Genomic DNA, 25152 nt, shown 5'->3' on the forward strand with positions numbered 1-25152 from the left:
TTTTTTTTTTTTTTTTTTTTTTTTTTTTTTTTTTTTTTTTTTTTTGCTACTGAGGGATTTTAGTAGAATACAATGATGATCCTGTCCCCCTCTGCCTAAAACAAGCCATGGCTCCTCATTGCCTTTCTGCCTTCCAAATCAAGTCTGAAGCTCACTTCAAATCTGAGTGAGCATCAGGATTGCCCAGAGGGCTTGCAGATTTCTGAGTGGTGGGCCACAGCATATGTCTGTAATCCCAGCATCGTGGAGACAGGACAGGACAATTGCCACAAAGCAAGCCTGGGCTACATAATGAGTTCCAGGCCAGCCGGGGCTACATAGTGAGATCTTGTCTCAAAGAAACAAACAAAATATTTCTAGGTCTCATCCCCCAGAGTTTCTGGTTTAGTCGGTCTGGAGTGGGACCCTTTGGTTTGCATTTCTAATGATTTCCCAGCTGGCAATGCTGCTGCTGCTGGTCCGGGTACTAAATGGAATCAGTACTCTAGACTGTGTGATCCACCCAGGCTGTCTTACTGAGCTTTCCTGTTGTTTTTCATTTCTTATTTATTTTGTGCATGCAGGAGTATGTCTGTGTATACACGATTGCTTGTACACTCCGTAGCTTGCCTATGGAGGACAGAGGACAACTTTAGAAAGCTGATTTTCTCCTTGTATTATGTGGGTCTCGGGGTCTTGAGTTAGAGGTCTCAGGGCTCTAACTCAGGCTGTGAGTCAGTCAGGCCTGGCAGCATGTGTCTTTACACAGTAAGCCATCTCACTGGCCCTTGACTCCAATCTTGACCTCCCACCATATCCGTGTCCCCACGTTCAGCCATGCTCACCCGAACACCCAGGTCCTTCCACAGCGTTCACTGTTTCCTCCTCATCTGCTAGGCCGACCAATCCATCTTTGTCTCTTTGGCTCCCTCTTTCTGCCTCTTCCCCAGGTTTAGATGGGATCCTTTCCCAGAGCCTGGCACCACGCATAGCCCTCTGAATGCCCTTCATGCCCACGGGGTACTCGAGTGAAGGGCTTCATGGCTCATTTGGCTGGTGAGACATTGGCTGGTCTCAGGGTGCCAGGTGCTGGGGTTTGGTGGTGCCAGTGGTAATGTGGAGAGACTATGAGTGCTAGACCAGAAGACAGAGGGCTACAGGGAGGGAATGTAGCTCAGTCAGGAGAGTGCTTGCTTAACGTGCACGCACTGAGTCCTGAGAATGGCTCAGCATAGCATCAGCACTAACCCTGGCTCTCAGGAAGGCCGTAACACAACGAGTTCACAGCCAGCCTGGGCTTCACCGGACTGTCTCACAAAACAAAACAATGGTCAGGCTAGATGGCTCAGGGGGTAGAGATACTTGCAAAGGAATTCCAGCCCCTGGAGTTAAGTTCTTGGAACCCATGTAAAAAGAGAGAAGTGATTTTACAAAGCTGTCCCCTAACTTCCAATGTGCATCCACCTCTCTCTCTCTCATACACACATGCACTTGTACACATTTGAAAGGAAGAAATGGAGATGAAGATGCCATTGGAAGGGCTTCTTAGATGCCCTTGGAGGTCAGTGTGGGTCTGTTAAGTCTGTACGTAAGGAGGGCATGGACATTCTAAAGCCGTTGCATTCACTCCTCAGTCCAGCCAAGAACCAAGCTGGACCCAACAGAGTTCTCCGGGCTGCACTGTTTTGTGGTAGAGCTGGGACTTGAACCAGGTATTCCTGATGCTGAGCCCCAAGCTCTTCAAACCCTGCACTGCCCCTGTGTAACCTGAGACTCTCCTCTGAGAGTGTCTTCAGTTAGGATTTAGCTCACAGCAGACAACACAATCCTTACAGGACACCTCACCTGACCCTTGGTGTTAGACCAAAAGCATACTCACGCAACAGCAGAGCTCAGTAGAGGCAAGCCAGCTGCTAGGGGACGGGGCAAGTCCATGTTACTGACAGTAGTTCATGACCTGTATATGAGGCCCTTTCCAGAAATGGCAAGGCTGACTGGGATTGCCTTTCCCAAATATCCGGAGATGCCCTTTCCTTCGGGACAGGACTCCATAGCCAGGGGGAATGGAAGCTCCACCGGGCTTTCTATTTTCACAAAATAGAATAGACCTTATTCAAAGGTTTGTTGTCGTATTTCATAGCTTTCATTTTGTTTGCTTTTTAGAAAAGGGTCTTGCCATGTGACCCAGGCTGGGCAGGAACTTGGCATATAGCTGAGGCTGGTCTCACACCTGCAGCCATCATCTGGCCTCTGCCTTCAGAGCCTCAGGATTACAGGCATGATCCATCACACATAACCGGCTATAACTTTTAAATGTTCAGATACAGATGTGTGGGCCTCTGTTGCTACTCTTCCCCAGATGTTAAGGTCTAAACTTGGAAGTAGGGTGCAGACATAAGGTCCCCCCGGAGGCGGGGAGGCTTGATCAGCCTCAGGCACTGCCAGCTGCTCATCCTGTCACTGCCTGTCCACTGATCAGTAGTCCCATAAGCCATCTGAGTGGACTGTGGTCCCTAAGCTGCCACAAGCTGTCATCCCCAAGACAGGCCGCTGGGGAAAGGGATCCTCTGCTGAAGTGAGGAGCTTCAGAGGCTGAGCTTTTAGGAGCCTAGGATCATCTGACTGGAAGTGGGGCATGGCAGGATGGAGAGGTATGGTTTATGAAGGCTCACTAGGGTTCTCGACCCACATGTGGCCCTCTTGCCCAGCTGTCCTGGGCAGTGGTGAGTCCTCTCTGTCTTGTAGAGATACTATCATATGCTCCTGCTCCCCTAGCATGAGCAGCGAGTCAATTATTCAGCTTCTCCGTCTCTCATCCATAAGTGGAGGTGCTGGTTAGCCACACCTGGCACCTGGGTTTTAGTTTCTTTGATTTAGTGCTTTTGACTTTTATATTTATTTTTATTTGTTTGTTTAGTATTGTTTCAGTTAAGGTTACTGATACTGTGATGAAACACCAAGACCAAAAGCACCTTGGGGAGAGAAGGGTTTATTTGGCTTTTACTTCCACACCACTGTGCATCACCAAAGGAAGTCAGGACAGGAACCCAAAGGGGCAGGAACCTGGAGGCAGGAACTGATGCAGAAGCCACAGAGGAGTGCTGTTTACTGGCTTTCTTATAGAACCCAGCTCCACCAGCCCAGGGTAGCACTACCCACAATGGTCTGAATTCGTGCACAGCAATCACTAATAAAGAAAATACCCTAAGCTGGGCTGGTGGCTCATGCCTTCAATCCCAGTAGTTGGGAGGCAAAGGCAGGTGGATTTCTGTGAGTTCGAGGCCAGCCTGGTCTACAGAGCGAGCTCCAGGACAGCCAGGGCTGTTACGTAGAGAAACCCTATCTCCAAAAACAAAAACAAACAAACTCTAAGGCTTGCCTACAGCCAGATTTGTTTTCTTTTTTTACTTTTTATTAATTCTTAGTGAATTTCAAAGAAATTCACCTCAATTCCCAGTCCTCCCCACCCCTTCATATCCACCCTCTGTCTTTGCAATCCCTACCCCCCCCCCCCCCCAAAAAAAAAAAAACAAGAAAAAAACATCTCATCATGGAAGCTGTAGTGTATCACAGTGTGTCAAACCGTATATACTCTTGTCCACACATCTTCACTTGCAAATGATCACTGCAATGAGCCATTGGTCTGGTTGAAGGCCTCTGGCTTCTGCTAAACCATCAATGCTGGATCCTAATCTGGACTCTTATTGCATATCCTGTTTCACTGGGTCATGGAGATCCTGTAGTAGCTTTGGATATGCAGGGCTGGCCCTTTCATATACTCCAACAGTTCACAGGTGGGGTAGATGTTGGGATGGGCCAACTCATAGCCCTGGATCTGGACCTGGATGGTAGCTGAGTTGGTCAGCCTACCAGCTCTCCTGTACCCATACCACCAGGGTGAGCTCTCCAGCCCTGTCCCATCTAGCTCACTCAGTGCTGCAGCTGACCAAGGGCAGGGCCAGCTCTCCTAATCTCATGCCCTTGGGGCTAGCTCACCCACACCCATGCCACCAAGGGTCAGCTCTACTGTGCTGCCCAGTGAGGGGCAGGGCCAGCTCACCAGCACCCACCCCTGACCCTTGCCACCAGGGCCAGCTCCACTGTGCTACCTAGGCGACAAGGTGCAGCTCCAGACAGATCTCGTGGAGGCATTTTCTTCATTGAGGTTTCCTCCTCTCAGATGAATATAGCTTGTGTCAAGGTGACATAAAACTAACCATCACAAATTCTGCATGTGTGTGTGTGTTTTTGTGTGTTTGTAAAAGTGTACATGTGTATGTGCCATGGTGCATATGTGAAAGGAAGGTCAGAGGACAACTTGGACACATTGATTCTCTCCTTCTCCATGAAGGTTCTGGGAATTGAACTGGGATCATCAGCCTTGGCAGCAAACCCTTTTCCCCACTGAGCCATTTCACAGGATGGAACTCTGTAGCCCAGGCTGACCTCTTGCCTCAGCCTCCTAAGTGCTGGGCTACAGATGTGAGTTACCGTGTCCAGGTGGCATTTGACTAAGGCTTTGAAAACAGTGGCTGGAGTGATATTGGTCTTTATACACCACCACCACGCTCTCTGAGGCGTGTCTGTGAAACCTGTAGTCATGAGTGCCGGATAGAGTTTCCCCAGGTCCTGGAATACAAGAAGGATGCTGACAGCATCCCTCTAGCACAGAAAAGGAGATGGCGTCCAGTCTCTGTCTCCTTTCCTCGTTACCCCAGGGGAGGAGAGGGGCCCTAGCATAAGGACTGTTCTAGAGCTTCATGCCATTTCTACTGGAGATCCGGTTAAGAACACAGCTCCTGGCGCCTCTCTTCGGATGACCATGCGCAAGTGTTTGCTGTTCAGTCTTACTCTGGTCCTGGTGCTTCTGGGGAGGCTCCCTGGGGAAGGGCAGGTGGTCCACAGCTAGGAAGTCTCTCTGAATAAGTCATAGGCGTCATAGGCATTCCCTGGAGGGAGCTCCAACCCACTGATGCTCATGAACTCGGGAAGGGTCTCATTCATGGAGAGTAGCTGGGTCAGCTCACAGGGCAGTAAGTGTGGTAAGAGCCGGGATGATAGCAGGAGACCCTGGTGGAAGCCCTCAGCAGCTCTGCGTTCTTAGCCGGTTACTCTGTGTTTCAGTTTCCCCAAGCGCAAAAATCGGAGTCTGCAGGACCCGCCTGTGAGAGTGAAATGAATCAAGGCTTTCAAGGACCAGGGGACAGCATGGCACAGAAGTGTTGCTGTTACCCTCCTTGGCACCCTGGAGCTGTAGTGCAAGACCTCACGAAATGAGCCCTTCTCAGTGTTAGCGCATGGTAGGCTCTATGCATCAAGCCTCCTCTCCCTGCCCCACTCTGGCCTCCTGTGTAGCCAGCCACTTCCCCCACAGCTTCTGCCAACACTCTGGCTCAGGGCCAGGAACTGATTGCAAGAGGTGGCTGGTCTTTGTCTCCCCCTGCCCCTCTGGCACTCCTCTCTAATCTCCAGGCCTACCCAGGGCAGATTGTAGGTATCTGGCTACAATCAGAGCTTGGGCTCTGATCATACCCCCTGGCTTGTTGAAAATTACCCCTCTGAAGCCCTGAGATCTTGGGCTAGAGATTGCCCCACCCCGCCCCACCCCCGTTGAAGGGTGGAATGATGACCCAGTCGTCGTTTGTGGTTGTGAGGGCTGAATGAAATGGTGCATGCAGGTGCTTGGCGCAAAGCCTGCTATCGTCGGTGCATGTGAAATCTTAGCCATTGTCGTCATGCCTGGTTCAAGTTCAAAGTGGAAACCTGTCAGGCCTACTCAGTGAGGTGTCCCCTTGATTCCCTGTGCAACCCTCCCTCCCCCCCCCGCAGCCCCTTCTTACAGTCTGTGCCCACAGACCCGCACCCCTTTTCACAGGGCCAGACTAGAATGAAGCACCCCACCCCCCCATAGGCAGGTAGATAACCAGGGAAAGTGGGTGTGGGTGTGTGAGACACACTCCCTCCATTTATTTATCCAGTCCTTAATACCAACGACTCATACCCATTCGAATAAACCTTGAGCCCGTGGAGGGTAAGGGCAGTTGCAAAGGAAAGGGTGCCAAGGGGTTAGGCTCCCTCGTCCCTTCAAGCCTCCATATCCTTATCCATCCAACGGGTTAATACGAAGGTGAGCCAGGGCGGCGTGTCCCATGGTCTGCACGCTCCAGGGCTGCCCAGATGTTGGCGTCTCTTTGGAATCCTGGGGTGGAGGGGCTTTTGTGCATTTTTGCCTGCTGGCTCCCGACACCCAGAGCTGTTGCTGGCAGAACCCCCCACCTGGCTCTTAGGCAGAAGTGGTTGCCGTTGCCATAGCAGTGAGGCTGGTTCTCATCAGCATTTCCTTCCTAGGAGCCTCAAGGCAGGAGGACCACTAAGTCAGCCAGGGCTAGGGAGCTCTCCTTCCCTGCTCGGGTCACAGGAAGGGTGACCCCACACCGGGTGATTTAGACTTCCGGGGTGCCATTTACCCTCACTGGAGTACTCCCCAGACCCAGGCTGCTTTCATGCCGCGCCCCAACCCTGCCAGGTCTGTCCTCCAGACACTGTAGCCTTCCCATTGCGTCCTCCATGCCCTCAGCTCTAGCCAGAGGGATGTTGTCAGGCCCCCTCCCTCCATGGGATCTTTGCTTTAATCCTACTGCCTCCTCACCTTAAGATCTTCCTTGGGCAAACCTTCCTGACCACGCCCACTGCAGATGTCTTCCTGGATCCTTCCTTCAGACCCAGTAATTTTGCTCACCAAGGGTGTGTGTGTGTGTGTGTGTTTGTGTCTGTGTATCAGTCAAAGTCTTTCTCTGAATGAGACCTCCCAAGGGCAGGAGGTGGGTCATTGTCTGCACCATTTTTTTCTTTTTCTTCTCTTCTTTTTTTTTCCTTTTCGTCTTCGAAACAAAGTCTCATGTAGCCTAAACTTGCTAAGTAGCTGAGGCTAGATTTTGAACTCCTGATCCTTCTGTTTCCACCTCCCAAATGCTAGGGTTACAGGCATGCACTACTGCCATTCCTGGTTCCCTTTTTTGAAAATTGAATTATGGGGGCTGGAGAGATGGCTCAGAGGTTAAGAGCACTGGCTGTTCTTCCAAAGGTCCTGAGTTCAATTCCCAGCAACCACATGGTGCTCATAACCATCTATAGTGAGATCTGGTGCCCTCTTCTGGTCTGCAGGCACACATGCAGGCAGAATACTGTATAAATAAATAAATCTTAAAAAGAAAGAAAGAAAATTGAATTATAAGCTGGGCTCACTCGGTGGCACACTCCTGTAAGCACAGTACTCAGGAAGGTAGAGGCAGGAGTATCTCTGAGTTCGAGGCCAAGCTGGTCTACAGAGCAAGTTCCAGGACAGCCAGAGCTACATAGTGAGACTCTGTCTTGAAAAAACAAGTGAATAAAGATGTGCATGTGTGCACAGGCAAATGCTGTGTGCGATAGAGGGAGATAGGGAGACGGTGCATGTCATAGCATGTGTTCAGAGTAGGTTTTTTTTTTTTTTATTAAAGCAAGCTTTTTTATTCGTGCACATGGGCTGCAGGGTTTAAGAGGTCAGCACTGGATGTGAGGAAGACAAGGTTTTTATTGCTCAGGGGGAGGGGTTTCCAAGTTGGGGGGGTTGGGGAGGATAAATAAGCAGAGTTACAGAAGCAGAATATAAGCATAACAAGGTGGTCATAACAACCTCCTGAAACAAAGATATGGTTGCAAGTTGGTCATAACCAGGGAGTCATAACAGCAGGTAGTCATAACAACCTTTTGAAACAAAGGTAGGGTTGCAAGATGGTTATAATAATTTGTTGAGGCAAAAGCATCTCCTGAAACAGTCAGTACAGAACCATTTGAGTTAAGGTCACAGGTGGGGCATAGCCCAATCCTTGAGAAACAGAGGTTTAGTCATAAACATGAACGAACCTAGTTTTAAGGTTACTGTAAGATTACTTTTAAGCCCAAGATGGAGGCAGGCTGGTTCTTCATTACTTTTTTTTTTTTTAACAGTTAATCATTTTATATCCAGAGTTGTAGCCCCCTCTAGAGTAGGTTTATGGATCTACTTTGTGGAATCAGTTCTCTCCTTCTACCTTTATGTGAATTTCAAGGCTTGAATTCAGGCTGTCAGGCTTGCATTATCTGGTGGAAAGTGGCTTTTCCATCTGCCCCAACTTGCCAGCCCCAATTTTGTTCTTTGTAAAGATTATTATTATTTAGGCTTCCTTACATTCCCATATAAGTTTTAACACCAGCTTATCCATTTATTTAATTTTAGGTTTTTTTAAATAATTTATTTAATTTTTATTTTATGTGCATTAAGGTAAAGGTGTCAGATCTGTTACAGACAGTTGTAGGCTGCCATGTGGGTACTAGGAATTGAACCGGGGTCCTTTGGAAGAGCAAACAGCACTCTTAACCACTGAGCCGGCTCTCCAGCCCCTAATTTTAGTTTTTGAGACAGGGTTTCTTCATATAACTTTGGCTGGCCTGGAATACTCAGTGTAGACCAGGCTGGCCTTAAACTCACAGAGATCTGTCTGCCTCTGCCTCCAGGAGTGCTGGAATTACAGACATGTACAGCCACACCGCCGATACCTTTTCTTTCTTTCTTTCTTTCTTTCTTTCTTTCTTTCTTTCTTTCTTTCTTTCTTTTTTTTTTTCAAGACAGGGTTTCTCTGTGTAGGAGGTGGCTATCCTGGAACTCATTCTATAGACCAGGCTGGCCTCGAACTCACAGAGATCCCCCTGCCTCCGCCTCCCTAGTACTGGGATTACAGGGGTGCACCACTGCCCGGCTTCTCTTTCCATTTCTTTAAGAACAAAGGTTGTTGCTGTTTTGATGGAGACTGTGCTGAGTCTGCCAGTCAGTTTGGAAAATACTGCCATCATGAGGCTATTAACACACCCTCCTGGGCATATGTGATGGCTGAGATGTGTTTTGCTAGCTCTGGCCTTGGTCAGTTACTAGCCATGTGGCCTCTGGCAAGTGTTAAAACCTCCCTCAGTCTCAGTCTATAAAAAAGGGGAGGGGGACTGGCTGGTTTTGTTCCGGTTTCCCCCACCTCATCCTCACCCCACTTACCACTCCTGCAGTCCTGAGCGCTGCCGTAATTAATTCTGTGCCTAAGTGCCGTCTCCATTAAGGTGCTTTCTGTCAGAAGTTTTTGGCTTAATTATAGGGTGGTGCGCATTGTACTTAGTCAGAGAATCTGATTAATCACCGTTTTATTTACCTGAATGTTTGTCTGCAGCCAGCATCTCCAGGGAGGTCTTTGTGCAGAGTTTTTCTGGCTCGGAAAATCTTCCCGCTCCTCCTGCCTTCAGGGCTTTTCTTCTGAGGGCATTCTCCTCTCAGGCCTTCCGTGCCTGCCCCAAAGCCTGCTGGGACCCTACATATGGAAGCTGGACCTCAAGAGGGCTGGCTCATAGTCTGGGTATAGGAATATAAGTAATGTGGGCATTGCCAAGAATTGAGAGTTCTGGGAGAGTTGGAACCCAAGACTGGCAAAGAATTCTGGGAACTGTTCTTCTTTTGCCAAGAACATCCCACATATGTTCACCTCATCCCCCATCTCCAGTCCAGCCTCCTCAAAAGCCCTAACTTCCTTGGCTGGCTGCTTAGAATCTCTCTGCTCCAAGAAGAGATGGCTCCGCAGTTAAGAACGTGTTAGGTTCCCAGCACAGTTGACTCACAACTGCTTGTAATTCCAGCTCCTGGAGACTGATGCCCTTTTCTGGCCTCCACTGGTATTGTGCTCACAGGTATGCACACGGAACCAAAATAAAATCTTGAGGGAAAAGAAGAAGAAGAAGAAGAAGAAGAAAAAAACTCTCTGCCCCTTAGACCGACAGATGAGCCCTGAGCCTGAGGTCTGTCTTCAACTTAACCTTCCTGTCACCTCTCATTGCATCCATCCAGTCATCTATACTATCCCAACTTGGCACAACTTGCCCAAGATGTTGTTTGTCTGTAAAAGTGCTATGCCCCAAGAAACACCACAGCCCGAGGTCATCTGGACCGGTTGGTCCCCCTGCCTCAGACTCAGGGATTCACCTGTGTGTATTTATCATCTATTGCTTTTTTGTTATTGTTATTTCACACCCTGTTTTAGCTTCCTTCTGCAAAATTACTTTTCAGAGGAAAAGCTTTGCAGAACTGAGGCCCAGACCCCTTCCTCCCTCCTCCCCCCCCCCTATACAAAAGTAGCCTCATACTGCCTGCTTGTCTCTGTAACTTGCCTTCATATTATATGTAGCCTGGCCCTCTTTTCATAACCCTTTTGAAATGGCTACACTGTGCCCTGCTGTGTGCAAGCTTGGTGCTCTGCCGAATTCAGATCCTCTGTCACTGAGTTTTCATGGTGTGGATTACTTTGTGTGAAGGGTAGAGGTGGCCAGCCTCAGGTGTTCTGCAGGAACCATCCACCTTGTTTGTTGTTGCGTCATTGCTGTTTTCTTTTAATAAGATCTCTTTCTTAAAAATGTTTTGGGGGATTTGCTTATTTTTATGTGTGTGGGTTTCTTGCCTGTATATAGGTGCACCGTGTGCATTCGATGCCCTCAGAGGCCAGAACAGGGTGTTGGATCCTGTGCAACTAGAGTTACAGACTGTTGTTAGAAGTTATGGGGTGTCGTTAGGCGGGTGCTGTGAATGGAAAGTGGGTCCTCAGGAAGAGTAGTCAGTGCTCTTAACCACTGAGCCATTTTTCCAGCCTCCCTCCCACCTTGGTTTTCCTTTGTTTGTTTGTTTGTTTGTTTTTGTTTGTTTTGTTTGAGACAGGGTCTCTTATTGGGACTTGAGGCTCACTGTTAAGGATGGCCAGTGAGCCCCGAGATCTGCCTGTCTACCTCTTCAGCACTGGGATTGTGAATGTGCGCCATTGGATCAGAGAGATTGCTATAGGCGAGGCTCACAGCCAAAAGGATAGGCATTCCCCATGATGCTTAGCTTTCTACATAGGTTCTAGGGATCAGAATAGGTCCTCATCCCTGTGTAGCAAGGACCTCACATACTGAGCCATCCCTCCCCCGTCCCTCCCTAGCACCATCTTAATAGTAATGTGCTGAACTCATTTAATTTCAAAATCCAAAGAAGTAGGGAGGCTATAGGATGGAGAAACTGAGGCTTATAGGGAAACTGAACACAGGTTTACACATACGGCAGGTAGCACCATAAATTCATGAACGCATACCATAAGCAGCCTGACTTCAGATCACCTTCTGCCTCTTGCTGTCACCGGAAGCTGCTTCCTACTGTCCAACCCGAGTGGTGCTGGGGCCAGAGTAGGGTTAGGGGGGGATGGGGTGGGAATCTACTACCTTAAAGGCAAAGGTATTCATAACAAAAGTCAAGGGCACAGGTTGGCAGTCAGAGTAGAATCCATGTTGTGCTAGAACCTGGAAGTGAGGGCCCAGGCCCCAGGCAGGAGGTAGGGCGTTGCAACCCCAGATTCAGATGCAAGCCCTATAGGGCTTCTGAGGGCTCTCCTGGGTACACAGTGGATGACAGAGGTGTTAAGTTTTATAGTCCTGGGGTTGGGAAGAGAATCTAGGCAGCATCTCCGGAGGAGGAAACTGAGTCACAGAGGCATGACTGAAGACCCTCTGCACTGCCTTCCCTTGTGGCTTCTAAGGGTTTACCAGATGGGGAATGAAGAAACAGGCCCAGTGGAGTGGTGGGGATACTTTGATATTGTCGGGTTTTCCCCTCATAGTTCTGCCCTGGGCTGTTCTGGGGTTTATGCAAATGAATGTAGATGTATGTTAATTGGATCACTACCAGTCAGCATGCTCTAATGGAGCTGCCAACTCAGAGATATAGTGAGGCAGAGCTGTCCAGAAGGGGCCCCGAGGAGCCCCCAGCTGAGAAAGAGGTATGGGTCAGTGGTCACTGAGATGAAGGGGTAGTGTTGCCATGGATACAGAGGCCAAGGCCCTGCCTCTTGACAGGACCAGGCTGGCCAGATCAGCCTGCTGGGCCTCACTGGAGCTACAAGCTGGTCTCAGAGGATTAATTACCCGGAAGGTGATGACCAACTGCTTTCCAGCTCCCCCCTGACCCAGTCCAAGTGGAGGGCTGGGCCACAGCAGGAGGGCCTGAGGACAGACAGATGGCAGTCTGGGGTTTGGATACCGAGATCTGAAGTAAGGAAGAGGGTGCCTATGTGCAGAGCAGAAGGTCCCTCCACAGGCCTCTAACGGTAGGAGTCCTAAATGCCAGAGTGTTTGGACAGGCTCAGTCGCTAAGCCCGGAGAGTGTGTGCCCGGGAGAATAAGCTTTGGTGACACAGAGCAGCTAGGACCTGAGTTCTTCAGTGTCTTCATACAGGAGCCTTTCACAGCCCTGGGCCTCAGTCTCCTCACCGGTACCTTGGGGTGGGACTAGAAAATGTAACATGATGTGAAGGTTAATTTACCACAGTACTGGGCTGGAGAGGTGGCTCAGTGAGTTAAGAGCACCAGCTACTCCTCTAGAGGACCCGGGTTCAAGTTCCAGACACCCACATGGCAGCTCACAACTATCTATAACTCCAGTTCTAGGGGATCTATTGCACCAGGCATTCATAGGGGGCACATATCTATGCATGCAGGCAAAATACTCTTACACATATAATAACCCTTAAACAAATACACACATACACACACAGAGTGGTACTTCATAAAGTACACTGTGGTAGACCCTTAAGGCTGTTAGTGTCCTGGGGGTTTTGTTTTGTTCCTTTGTAGGAGAAGGCCACCCCTCACTTGTCCCACTTGTCTGTGTTTCTCATTCTCTTTCTCTGGGCTTGGACATGTGGCATTAGCATCCTTTGAGGAGAGAAATGACATGAGCAGTGTCCCCAGGACAGGAACTGAGCTCATGCTTCATCCTTGAGTTCTCAGGACTTGATCCACAAAAGGTGCTGGGTTCGCTCGGCAGGTAGAGGGGCTTGTTGCCAAACCTGACAGCCTGAGTTCAATGCCTGGGAGCCTATGTGGTGGAAAGAGAGACTTGACCTCTGACGGTTGTCCTTCGACCTCCGCAAACACGCCACGGCACATACACAAATAAATAAATGTAATATTTAAAGGCCTTTAGAGAATTGTCTACAGAATGAATAAATGGATACTGTGCGTTCAGAGCAGTGTGTCTGCGAGAGGAGCCACTGTTACCTGGCAGAGTGACTTGGGGGGTGCGCTTGCTCTATTCTGTTGCCTCCCCCACTGTCTGAAAAAGCAGCGGAGGCAGGACCAGGTTCCAGAGTCAGCCACCTTCTGTCTGGGTAACAGCAGCAGGAACAAGGTGCCCTCGACCCTCAACTCCTGAAAGAGAAGAAGGGATGAATCTGGATGAAGTCAGGCTGGGGGAGGTAGAGCTATGAAGGCCAGGGAGAGTCTGGAACTAGCTGGCCTAGGGGCTCGTAGTGTCATGTGACCAGGCTTGGCAGCAACGGCTTTACCCAGTGAGCTGTATTATATAGCCCAGGCTGGCCTCAAATTCAGCATGTAGCTGAGGCTGCCCTTGAGTTCCTGATCCTCCTGCCTTTACCCTCCCAAGTGCCAGGATTACAGGTGTGCGCTACCATGCCTGGCTTTTTAAAACTTGAATCTCAGCACTCAAGGGGAAGAGGCAGAGGCAGGTGGATCTCTGAGTCTGAGACTATCCTGGTGTACAGAATGAGTTCTCGAACAGCCAGGGCTACAAAGAGAAGCCTTGTCTCCAGAAAAACAAAACACGACAAATCTTTTTTTGTGTCAGTGTTGGGATTTGATTCAGACTTCCACACTGTAACCCTGCCACTCAGCTGTCTCCCCAGGCTCTGATCTTCTCAAACACAAACCTTAGCAGCACACAAGTTCACAGCTCCAGATGGTGTGTGTGTGTGTGTGTGTGTGTGTGTGTGTGTGTGTGTGTGTGTGTGCTCGCGCGCGCATGTTTAAAACGTCAAGCCTCCTGGCTCCGTTCTCTGCTCCCCTGAGACGGCCCTTCATAACTGTTGTCTTTTCCTGGCTCTCGATGCTGCATTTACTGTCACACACTTTTGCCGTCTCTTTCTGGCTTTTGTTTTTTACACAGTGGACTCATTCGTATTGCTTTTTTTTTTTTTTAACTTAACAGTGATAGCTTTGGCTGGTTTCCAGTGGGATCTGGGCTGGGAAGAGGGCTGCTGTGATTCCGGAAAGAAGTAGGGGACAGCGTGTGTCAAAGCACCAGAAGGGGTCCCCAGAGGTCACCAGGCACAGAGGAAAGGGGCCCCTGTACTGTAGTCCAAATATCAACCACCAGAGGCCCATGCCCTGTCTCTCCTCTTTTTACTCTCCCTTCCTTCCTCTCTGGCTCGCTTTCCTTTCTCCCTTCTCTTTCCTGCCCCCTTCTTCCTTTCTTCCTTCCACTTTCTTTGGGATACAGTTTCACTGTGTAGCTCAGGCGGGTTTAAGACTTACAGCAGCCGCTCCTGCCTCCTAAATTCTGGGATTACAGGTGTGTGCCACCTAGCAGCTTGGATGCCCGCTTCTCTAAGGCAGAGGCCACGTGGTTTGTTTACTGCCTCACATCCCCCTGTCTCTAGCCCAGGGGCCTGGCACAGAAGGTGCTTTAGAAATCATCTATTCAGTGGATTAAGCCCTTTCCCCGTCCTTGTTAGAGAGAGACCATCCTGGTCCCCACCACTCTCCCTTTGAGTCAGCTAAGATATTCTTTCAGCTGATACACAATGGCACTGGCCCCAGGTGGAGGCCCGAGGTGGGTCCAGCTTAGTAGCTGGGGAGCCCCTTCCCTCGGGCAAGTGGCTGTCCCGCCCAGCTGTCACCGTGCAGATCCCTAATGAGGGCTGCACCAGTCCATCTCCGGCGCTTTCCAGCCTGCAGCATCAACTCCAGCCCACCCCCTCATTTCACGGATGAGGGGCTGAGTCGAGTGTAATTTTGTCAGCTGCTTCAGAAGTCCGCTGGGAAGGAGGTCTTCGAGGCACAGGGAGGCTGCTGCCTTGTACTGAAGAACCAACTATGTGACAGGCCGCACGTTAGCTGAGCGCTTTTTGTGATGGAACAGTTCAGGGAGGCAGAGGAACCTGTGCAGGGTGAGGCTTCCACTCTAGTCTGCAGGACCCCAGAGGGGGACACTCAGAGTCAGAATTGGGCTGAACTTCCCACTTCTCTGGGACCTTCAGGGAGCCACCTTCCTCTTCCCCCAGACAGCCAGACTTCTACAAATAAGGCATATGGCCGCAGGATGGAATATTGGCGGGGGAAGTAGTTGACTTGCAAAATTGATGGACAAGGTTCGAGGTACCAGAGGCTTCTGTTAGGTTCCATGGCCATTTGCCCAGCCTCTTCCCTGCCCTCCCTCACCAGCTTCCTGGGACTGAGGTGGACCCATCTGTATTATTCCCCACTCCCACCCCACCTCCCACCTGGGACTGGGCTCCTGGGGTTGGAGTCTAGACAGACAAGAGCATCCTACTGAGACCAGAGGCAGCTTTGACAAGGGGCTGAAGGTTCCCATAGCAACAGCATCCCCCTCAGCTGGCAGCCACCCGATAAATAAATAATTAGGGTTTGGGGGTGGGAACAAAGGGCCGGGGGAGGGGCAGCCAGGCAGACTATGTCTTCACTCTGGAGAGGAGATTGGGATTGGAGGGGGTTAGTCAGGCTTGAAGTAGTCTGAGAAGAGAGGGTTGGAACAGCCAGGTGAGAGAAAAGATGGGTGGTGAAAATGGTCAGATGGGAGATTTGTTTCTGTTAGTGACCCCTAGACGTGGGGAGATGAGAGAGCAGGAAGGATGCTTGAGTCAGTACTGAGGTTTCTAGCTCTTGCATCCATGGAGTGGACACCGGAAGTGGACCGGGCCCAGCAGGTTAAGTTTACAGTGAATGCTGGACGCGGTGGCCAAGGTTAGTAAACCCAGCACTCTGAGGGAGGCTGAGGCAGGAGGATCTCAAATGCTGGGACAGCCTGGGCTCTGTAGCAACACTCTGTGCCCAAAAACAAAAGCAAAAACAGAATTGCTTTCAGAGAAGGGGCAAGCCCTGAGAAACATGGGCAGCAGTGAAGGCAGTGAGTGAGTTAGCCTCGGGGCAGCAAGGGATCCAAAGACTGTCAGCCCCTTTTGGGGAGGGGGACCCTTAGGAGCATGGGAGGAGGAAGGAGAAACAGGTTCCCTGAAGAAGCTGCTGGGAAGGTACAGTGTGTGGGGACAAGGCCCAGGATGGGGTGGGGTATGGGTGGTGCTGTCAGGAGGCAACACATGACCCCGTAGGCTCAAGATGGAAAAGACAGGGTTTGGAAGCCAGGGTGACTTGTCCTTATCGGTGGTCATTCTGGGACTTATCTTCTGTGGCTTTGGCGACATTTGTATTTTTGGAGCTGGGTAGAGGAGGCTGTGTGAGTTGTCCCAGGGACCTGCCTCCTGATTTCCATAGGAAAGTTCTCAGAAGGCTGTTCGCCTGGCTAGGAGGCTAACCACATTAGAAACACCCTCTGCTAGGCTTGCTGGCGCACACCTTTAGTCCCAGCACTCGGAAGGCAGAAGCAGGTGGATCTCTGTGAGTTTGAGACCAGCCTGGTCTACAGAGTGAGTTCTGGGACTCCAAGAAGAAGAAGAAACACCTTCGTTTTAATCCGAGGTGTGGGGATGTGGGCCACTTTGCAGCAGCTGACTATGATTTGCCTCGTGCTCTAGCAGGGGTGTGGTTTTGCCAGCTGCACATAGTTTCTGCGATTGTGTGACGTATATAAGTGCTAGGACCCCAAGAGGTGTGGTTGGTGGTTATTCATGGAAGTTGTTTGCAGTTTGTTAGTAGTCATGCTCAAAGAGGAAACAAGAAATTAGATTCAGGGATCTCTTTCTCCCCCCTCGATCCTTCTTTCTCTCCTATCTAGTGATGGGGTGAAATGAGGCAGGGGAAGGAGATAAAAGGTGGGGAAAAAGAAGAACCTACAAAGTAGCAAAAATCTACATGGTAGAAAGAGAGGAATGACTCCTGCAAGTTGTCCTCTGATTTACACATGATCATGCTCATGCATGCGCACCCAGACACACACACACACACACACACACACACACACACACACACGTACACACCCTTCTTTTTTTTATGGAACACTTCACAAATTTGCATGTTATCCTTGTGAAGGGGCCATGCTAATCCTCTCTGTATTTGTTCCAATTTCACATATATGCTGCCAAAGCGAGCACCAAATATCTTCTTAAAAAGACAAAGAGTGGAGTGAGGAAGAGGAGAAGCCTAGAGAATTCTTTCCCCAAGGTCAGCCAACCACCCAAGTCAGGGCTGGATTGTGCAGCCCACTGAGGCCCAGCAGGGCAGGGGACCCATCCAAAGTTCCCCCGGCAGACGGAGGCACATGCCCCACTCCACCTGTGCCCCTTGACTCCTGAGCCAGTGCCCGCTGGGTAACACGGTTCTTTGGTACCTAGATAAGACAGACTGCAGAGAAAGATCTGTTCTGCCACCTGCCTGCTGTGTGACCTTGGGCGAGTCATTTGTCCTCTCTGAACTGTATGTTCTCTTCCCTCAAGATGACGCAATGATCCCAGGTCTGCCTTTCTGCCAAGGCATGTGCAGAGAGAGATGCAATTGGGGGGCCTCTGACCATCTGCAGAGCCCTGTGAGGGTTGTCACCAGCAGGAGGCAGATGGGAAGGTGCCAGGCTTGGGCCTGGCACTACCAGGCTCCCCTCATGTCCTGCCCAAGCCTGCAGCTTCTTTGGTCTCTGCCCAAGCTGTGCCATCTGTGTGGTGGCATCAGCCTGTATCTTCCTGATGCCCTGACAGGAAGAAACGCTGGGATCTCTCATTTTACCCAAATCCTCCCATCCCCATTCCTGAGCAGACCCTCTGCTCCACTGGGAGGGGTGTTGTTGCTGGTCTTTTGTTTTTGTTTTCCAGTGCTGGGCTGGGGATCAAACCCAAAGTCTAGACCAGTGTTCCAACACTGAGCACTATTCCAAGTTCCATTTAAAAAATGATTACATGTATTTATTTGGGGGAAACACGTGCGAATCAGAGGACACACTGTGGGAGTCTGTTCTCTCGCCTTCTGGGTCCTGGGGCTCAACCTCGGGTCACCAGGACAGGTACCTCTGTCCTCTGAGATGTCTTTTCCCCACTCCATGTCGGTCTGATTGTTTTGAGAGATGGTTTTACTGGGTTACCTAGGAAGGGCTTCCCCGGCAGGAAGGAGAGGGTAGGACCCCCAGCACAGATTCTCACCCACTACCCCAAAGTCACGACCAGGCTTAGAAGCCGTGGCTTCCTCCTTGCGTCACCCATCCCTTTGTGGCTGAGGGAATGGCTGGCTTGGGCTCGGTGTGCCCTCATCATCATCAGTTCGTGGCACCTAGACTGAGTCTCTGTGCTTCCGGCCGACAGCTGTCTCAGCCTGTCTCTTCCACAGGTGGCTGCACTTCAGCGGCAGATCTTCGATTTCCTGGGCTACCAGTGGGCTCCCATCCTGGCCAACTTCCTGCATATCATGGCTGTCATCCTGGGCATCTTTGGCACTGTGCAGTACCGGTCCCGGTATCTCATCCTGGTATGTCCTTTTCCTTGTCCCTGCCTCTCCAGCCACAACTGTTTAATGCCCATAAGCCCAAGGGGGCACAAATATCCAAACCTCGAAAGTATGCACTCACAACGGACCACCGGTGTGGTGTGTTTTCATTAGAGAATCTTCCCAGGGAATAATGTAAAAGTAAGCAAGATAGGTCAGCTGCCCGGGGTGGGCCGAGCACACACTCAGTTCTGCTTGTATGTCGCACCCTTACACAGCCCCACCACCTGTGATTTGCAGGGAAGAAGCAGAGGCTCGGAGTGACTAAAAGTCTTCCTAAGGTCACACAACTAAGAAAGGCAGAGCCAGGTCTGGAGTGAGGGCTCCCACACTCACCATCCTGCCTCCGTAGGCTGTGGGCTCTGGGACTGAAGAAGGGATCATCCAGCTACGTTCCCCAGGGAGGCAAGGAAGGATCAGGAAGTCCTGGTGTCTCTCCCTACTCCTTGACTGAGGACATGGCCTGCTGGGCGTGGTCATACTGTAATCCCAGAACCTGGGAGACAGGGGCAGTGTCATGGTGAGTTCAAAGGATGGCCTGGGCTACACAGTGAGATCCTATCCCTATATTTAAAAAGAAAAAAGAAAACAACAACAGCAGCGTGGCCAGCAGCTAGTGGCTGTGGCTTTCTCTCCACCACCTGGTCCCAGGACATCCTCAGCCTGCTGCTGCCCCCTGCTGGTCTTTGGTGCCTCTTCAGGTTGCCATGGAAAGGGAAGAGGCTTTTCGGTAGATGAACCTGAATCCACACTTGACCCCTGCAGGAGCATGGACACTCCGAGCCGTGCTGCCAACAGCCCAGTCACGCTCATTCTAGGTCATCTCTCAACTCTGAAAGGCTCAGCTCCACCACACTCGCTCTGCCGCCGACTGCCCTTGCCTGCTGAGCCACCTGGTTTTTAAATTTTACTTTTTTCAGTTTATTTTTAATTATGGGGGGGAGGGTATACAGGATTGCAGGTACCTGAGGAGGTCAGAAAAGGGCACTGGATCCCCTGGACCTGAAGTTACAAGTAGCTGTGAGCTAGCCTGCACTTGTGTAGGGCTGGGAACAAAAATTTCATCTTTACTGCTGAGTCATCTCTCCAGCCCCGATTTGTATTTGGAGCGGGGAGGGCAGGTGGGGTTGAGACAGGGTTTCTCTGTATAGCCCCGGCTGTCCTGGGACTCAATCTGTAGACCAGGCTGGCCTCGAACTCAGAGATCTGCCTGCCTCTGCCTGGAATGCTGGGATTACAGGCGTGTACCAGCACAGGCCAGCCCTGTGTCCTAGTTGTGTGATCCAGAGCCAGTCAGCCTGCCCCTAGGGCAGGAGGGGAGAAGACACATGTGCTTATCTGCAGGGCTGTGAAGGACAGCTGTGGACTTGTAATCTCCACTGCAAAGATCCCCCTCACTCTTGAGGTCTGTCTCCAGTGACTGTTCCATCCCCTCCTGACCCCTGCTCCCCTGACCTCACCTCTGCTTTCCACAGTATGCAGCCTGGCTGGTGCTCTGGGTGGGCTGGAATGCCTTCATCATCTGCTTCTACCTGGAAGTTGGACAGCTCTCCCAGGTAAGCCACAGGCCCGGTGGTGTGCGCAGCCTGACCTCCCTGGCCCCCAGTGAGGGCTGGAACACAGTCTCTTTCACACACCTTTCTCCCTCTGCACATTCCAATAATCTGTGCAGCCCCCTGGACCTCCATCTTTTGTTTCTGACATCTCCTTGCACTTCTTAAAGACAGTGATGGAACTGATGAGGCTAAAGAGCAATCACTGTGAAGATGAGCCAAGGGCTCTGCTGACCGCGGGCTCGGTGAAACCAAAGGTGTATGTTGGCCCCATGGTAGGAGCTCAGAGGAGGGAGGCGAAGATGTCATACACTCGAGTCTTATTGCTTAGACGGGGAGACGTGCTGGGTCTGGGGCTGATCGATATTTTTCGGAAAGGAAAGAGACTGGCATTAGTTCAGGGATCATTGAACAAACTGTGAACGTGGTGAAGAGCCGGGGAGGAAGCATGGGCGTGTAGCTTTCTACACGCCCATGTAGGAAGAGGAGCAAGCCCAGAGAGACACAACCTCTATTTTTAGATACAAAGGAGGCCAGATATGTGAATAAGAGCTTTGCCTTTTTGGTTTGACCCTGCTCCACTTAAGTCCGTGTTGTAACGTTGCCCAGCAGCTTGACACTGGGCAAATGGCCTATTCTCTCTAAACTTCAGCTTGCTCTTTCTTTAGACTCCTTTATTATTTATCTTTTGGGCATGGGTGTGTGGTAGTTACTTTTTTACTGCTGTGATAAAATACCATGACCGAGGAGGCAACTTATAAAAGAAAGTGTTTAATTTGGGTTTCAGAAGATTAGAGTCCATGATGGCAGAGCAGAACGCTTGGCAGTAGAAGCAGCTGATAGCTCAAGTCTTGATCCGTGATCCCAAGGGGAAGAGAGAGATCACTGAGCTTTTAGAACCTCAAAGGCTGCCCCCGGAGACACACTCCTCCAATAAGACCACACCTTCTTGTTTCTTTGTTTGGGACAGGGTTTCTCTGTGTACCCCTGGCTGTCCTAGAACTTGCTTTGTCGACCAGGCTGGCCTCCAACTCAGGGATCCACCTGCTTCTGCCTCCTGAGAACTGGGATTAAATGCGTGTCCCACCACCATCCTTGAAATTCTTCTCAAACAGCCCCACCTACTGGGGACCAAGTATTCAAACATATGAGCCTCTGGGGACCACTCTCATTCAAACCACGACAGGGTGCTTTTGTCTACGTGTGTGTGTGCGTGTGTGTGTGCAGTGCTGGCAGAGACCAGAAGAGGTCGAACCTAAGGAGCTGGACACTCGGGAGTTGCCGTGTGAGTGCTGGAAAAGGAACTCTGGTCCTCTGGAAAGGCAGCCAGTGTTCTTCACTGCTGAAACATCTCTCCAGTCCCCCCCTGTCTCTGTCTCTCTCTTAGACAGGATCTCTTACAGCCTGGACTGACCTCAAACACCCTGTAGCTAAGGATGACTGAACTCCTTCCCAGGTGCTGGGGTTATAGTCATACACCACTACCTGTGGTTCTGAGGAGAGAACCTCAGGTTTTCTGTGTACCAAATAAACACTCAGCCACTCCTGAGTGGGAGTGGTGGTCCACTCCTGCACTCCCAGCACGCTGGGAGGCAGAGGCAGGAGGAGCTCTTCGAGTTTGAAATCAGCCTGGTCTATAAAGCAAGCCCAGGGCAACCAAGACTACACAGAGAAACCCTGTCTAGAAAAACAGAACAGAACAAGACAAAACACTCTCCCAACTGAAGCACATCCCCACTCCTGTTTCCTCCTCTAAACCATCCTGGTGAGATGGTTCAGTTGGTCAGACACAAGCAAGAAGCCCTGAGTTCAGATCCCCAGCAACCACATAAAGCCTTCAATACCGGGGGCGTGGGGAGGCAGAGAAAGAGACTTCTGAAGGGTTTTCAGGCCAACCAGTCTAACCGCATTTGGGAACTCCAGCTTCGGTGAGAGACCCTGCCTCAGAAAGTAGTAAGGCAGGGCCAGAGAGAGAGCTCAGTGGGTCAGAATTCGGGCTTTGCCAGCCTGGCGACCCCACCTCAGTCCCAGGTCCTGCAGTGGAAGGAAGAAAGAGAACCAAGTCCCAAAATTTGTATCCAGACCTCTGGACGTGTTCCGTGGCACATGCGCACACACAAGAATGCAAATGTGCAGACACAGGCACACACACCACCACCAACAACAATAATTAAACTTAAAAAAGGTGGGAGGGCAGTTGATGAAGCCACCCAGTGTTGGATTCTGGCTTCAACATGCACACATACGCGTGCGTACACACACACACACACACACACACACACACACACACACACAGCAAAGTAGAAGCTGGGCATGGGGGACACCCCTTTATGCCAGCACTGGGAGGCAGAAACAGGCAGGTCTCGAAGTTTGAAGCCATCCTGGTCTACAGAGCAAGTTCCAGGATGGCCAGGGCTACACGGAGGGGCGGGGTGGGTGGAAGAAAGGAGAGACCATAGCATCCCCCTGTGGTCACACCGGAGATGAAGCTTCATCACAGGCCAGTGTGTTTGGTACCTGGTCAGCGTGGTGAGTCTCGGTCTGACTGACTAGGAGCGAAGGCGTCGCTGGGCACAGGGCTGCACACCCCTGCACACCTTCTCTGTCTGCCCCTTCTGTGTCTGACAAATGGGAGAGTGACCCAGGAGAGGAGAGATTTGTCTAGAGTCACACACAAGGAGAGCAATGGAAACCCACTGAGTTGCATGGGAGCTTGAGGATTTCACCAATGCATGGGGAATTTCAGAGGCTCCTGAACAGGCTCAGCTCACACCCTTTCCGGCTCGGTGGCAGCAAAGTGGTCTCTACATGAGCACCTACCGCCACCTGCTGGCTGTGTGTGGACTTGCAGGTGTAGTCATTTCCTTCACAAATCGGGCTGAAGAGCGGGCTGTGAGAGTCCAGGCAATAGTGGGAGGCTGGGAAGTCTCCTCCTATCTCTCCCACCACTCAGTATCTCAGGCCCCTCTGCCCCCCAGGACCGGGACTTCATCATGACTTTCAACACATCCCTGCATCGCTCATGGTGGATGGAGAATGGGCCAGGCTGCCTGGTGACGCCTGTCCTGAACTCCCGCCTGGCCCTGGAGGACCACCACGTCATCTCCGTCACTGGCTGCTTGCTTGATTATCCTTACATAGAAGCCCTCAGCAGTGCGCTGCAGATCTTCCTAGCTGTGAGTCCTGTTCATCACCCATCGCCATATTCCCAGAAGCACAGGTCCCAACCCTTTCCACTCTTTTTTTTTCTCCCCCCTTGGTGTTTGTTTGTTTGTTTGTTTGTTTTCGAGACAGGGTTTCTCCGTGTATCCTTGCCTGCCCTGGTCTCGCTTTGTAGAGCAGGCTGGCCTCGAACTCACAGAGATCCTCCTGCCTCTACCTCTCCGAGTGCCACTGCCCGGCTCTCATCCCACTCATTATCCCTAGTAAAGAGAGGACAGGCTCTATGAAGTGACCTATACCTACAATTCCAGCATTCAGGAGGCAGAGGCAAGGGGATCAGGATCGGAGGTCAGCCTAGATTACATAGTGAGTTCCAGACCCTACCCCTGTGCTGAAAAGAAAAGAAAGATAAAACTATGAATTCTAGCCTCTCCCCCTTGCTCCTGCCTGGACCTCCCCCTTCCTCCTTCCACCCCCTCCCCCAAGAAGGGCATGGGCAGGTTTCCTGAATGGGATGAGTCACCAGGCCAAATCCTGCTGGGCTTGAATATCTAATATGCCCCCGAGACCTTGGACAAGTCATTTGCTCTCTCTAAGCTCCCTTTCTGTTTGCATACGAAGGAAGCGCTAACCTTAGAGGGCTGTGCAGTGGTAGTGTGCCTCTAATCCCAGTGCTCAGGAGGCAAGGGCAGACAGATCTGGGAGCTAGCCTGGTATACAGACTGAGTCCCAGGACGGGAAGGACTACAGTTGAAACAAACAAAAAAAAGAGAAAGAAAGAAAGAGGCTCCAAATAGGGGTCACAGCCAGGCATGGTGGTGTATACCCATAACCCCTGCACATGGAAGGCCCCAGAGCTCAAGGCCAGCCTGGGCTACTTGAGACCAGCCCTGGCCTAGGCACTTTCCCTGTCCTAGGTGCTTTACACAGGCAGGGCTACATAATCCTTTCACCCTACAGTCTAATGACTCAACCTGGGCCTAGCAGAGAACACCGGGCCACAAAGAGGTGATAATGCTGGTCTGAAGTCACAGTCACAGCCTTTCTGGTTTGTTTTGTTTGTTTCGAGGCAGGGTTTCTCTGGGTAGCCTGAGCCGTCCTGGATCTCCCTTTGTAGAAGAGGCAGGCTGCGAACTTCCAGAGATCCACCTGCCTCTGCCTCCGGAGTGCTGGGATTACAGGCGTGAGCCACCGGGCGCACAGTCATTTATCTTAAGTGTTTGCTTTGTGCAGGGTGCTGAGTCAGGTGGGTAGAGGGGACGGGGACAGCTCCTCTTTCTCTTCCTGACTGCCATCTCCCCTCCCAGCTGTTCGGCTTCGTGTTTGCCTGTTACGTGAGCAAAGTGTTCCTGGAGGAGGAGGACAGCTGTGAGTGCGTCTCCCCCGGGGAGGTGGGGCGGCCCGTCTTTTCAGCACCGTGGACAGGGCTTCCTCCAAGGTCTCCAAGGAGCCCAGGGTCACTCGGCTTCTTTCTAAGGAAAGAAGGGGTAGATGGAGTCTGGGTGACCGCTCTCTGGATTAGGACCCAGATGTCCAGGTGCTCATTCCAAGGCCCCAGCACGGCCTTCCCTTCCTACCCCCCACCCCCACCCCCGTGCTGGATCTAACCTGATGGAAGGGCTTAGAGCCTTAGGGCCTTCCAGCTGCTGCGGGTGGGGGTGGGGCGCAACACTTGACCCTCCCCTCTCCCTTAAGTCCACGACCTGGGCGTGGCCTTTCCGGGCCCCACCCAACCCCTTCCCAGGCCTGGCTACCCAGGAATGGGCTCCTGTCCAGGGTTCTTCGCCTTCAGGACTCACCCTTTCCCTTCCGCAGTTGACTTCATCGGTGGCTTTGACTCCTATGGGTACCAGGCGCCGCAGAAGACATCACATTTACAGCTGCAGCCTCTATACACGTAGGTTCCTGGCGGGGGGCGGGGGGG

General features: G+C 51.2%; 1 protein-coding gene and 1 non-coding gene across 3 annotated transcripts in view; one reads left to right on the plus strand and one right to left on the minus strand.

Moving 5' to 3' along the window:
* The window catches only part of Nkain1 (sodium/potassium transporting ATPase interacting 1), a 39941-nt gene extending 14805 nt beyond the window's left edge, over positions 1–25136 (plus strand). Inside the window, exons 2-6 of one of the 2 annotated variants that reach the window (XM_055610727.1) lie at positions 18358–18495; positions 19989–20069; positions 23045–23242; positions 24536–24596; positions 25044–25136. In XM_055610727.1, the coding sequence (XP_055466702.1) occupies positions 18358–18495; positions 19989–20069; positions 23045–23242; positions 24536–24596; positions 25044–25129 (564 nt within the window). In that variant the 3' untranslated portion in view covers positions 25130–25136. Of the gene's footprint in view, positions 1–18357; positions 18496–19988; positions 20070–23044; positions 24605–25043 lie in introns of those variants that run through there. The other variant, XM_055610726.1, reaches the window with a different exon arrangement.
* On the minus strand, positions 17032–17138 carry LOC129680010 (U6 spliceosomal RNA). The gene has a single exon (XR_008720609.1). It is a non-coding gene; the product is annotated as a U6 spliceosomal RNA (small nuclear RNA).
* Positions 25137–25152: the final 16 nt, after the last annotated feature.

This window comes from Psammomys obesus, unplaced genomic scaffold (assembly GCF_907164565.1).
Source record: "Psammomys obesus unplaced genomic scaffold, mPsaObe1.curated_primary_1811, whole genome shotgun sequence".
NCBI classification, from domain to species: domain Eukaryota; kingdom Metazoa; phylum Chordata; class Mammalia; order Rodentia; family Muridae; genus Psammomys; species Psammomys obesus.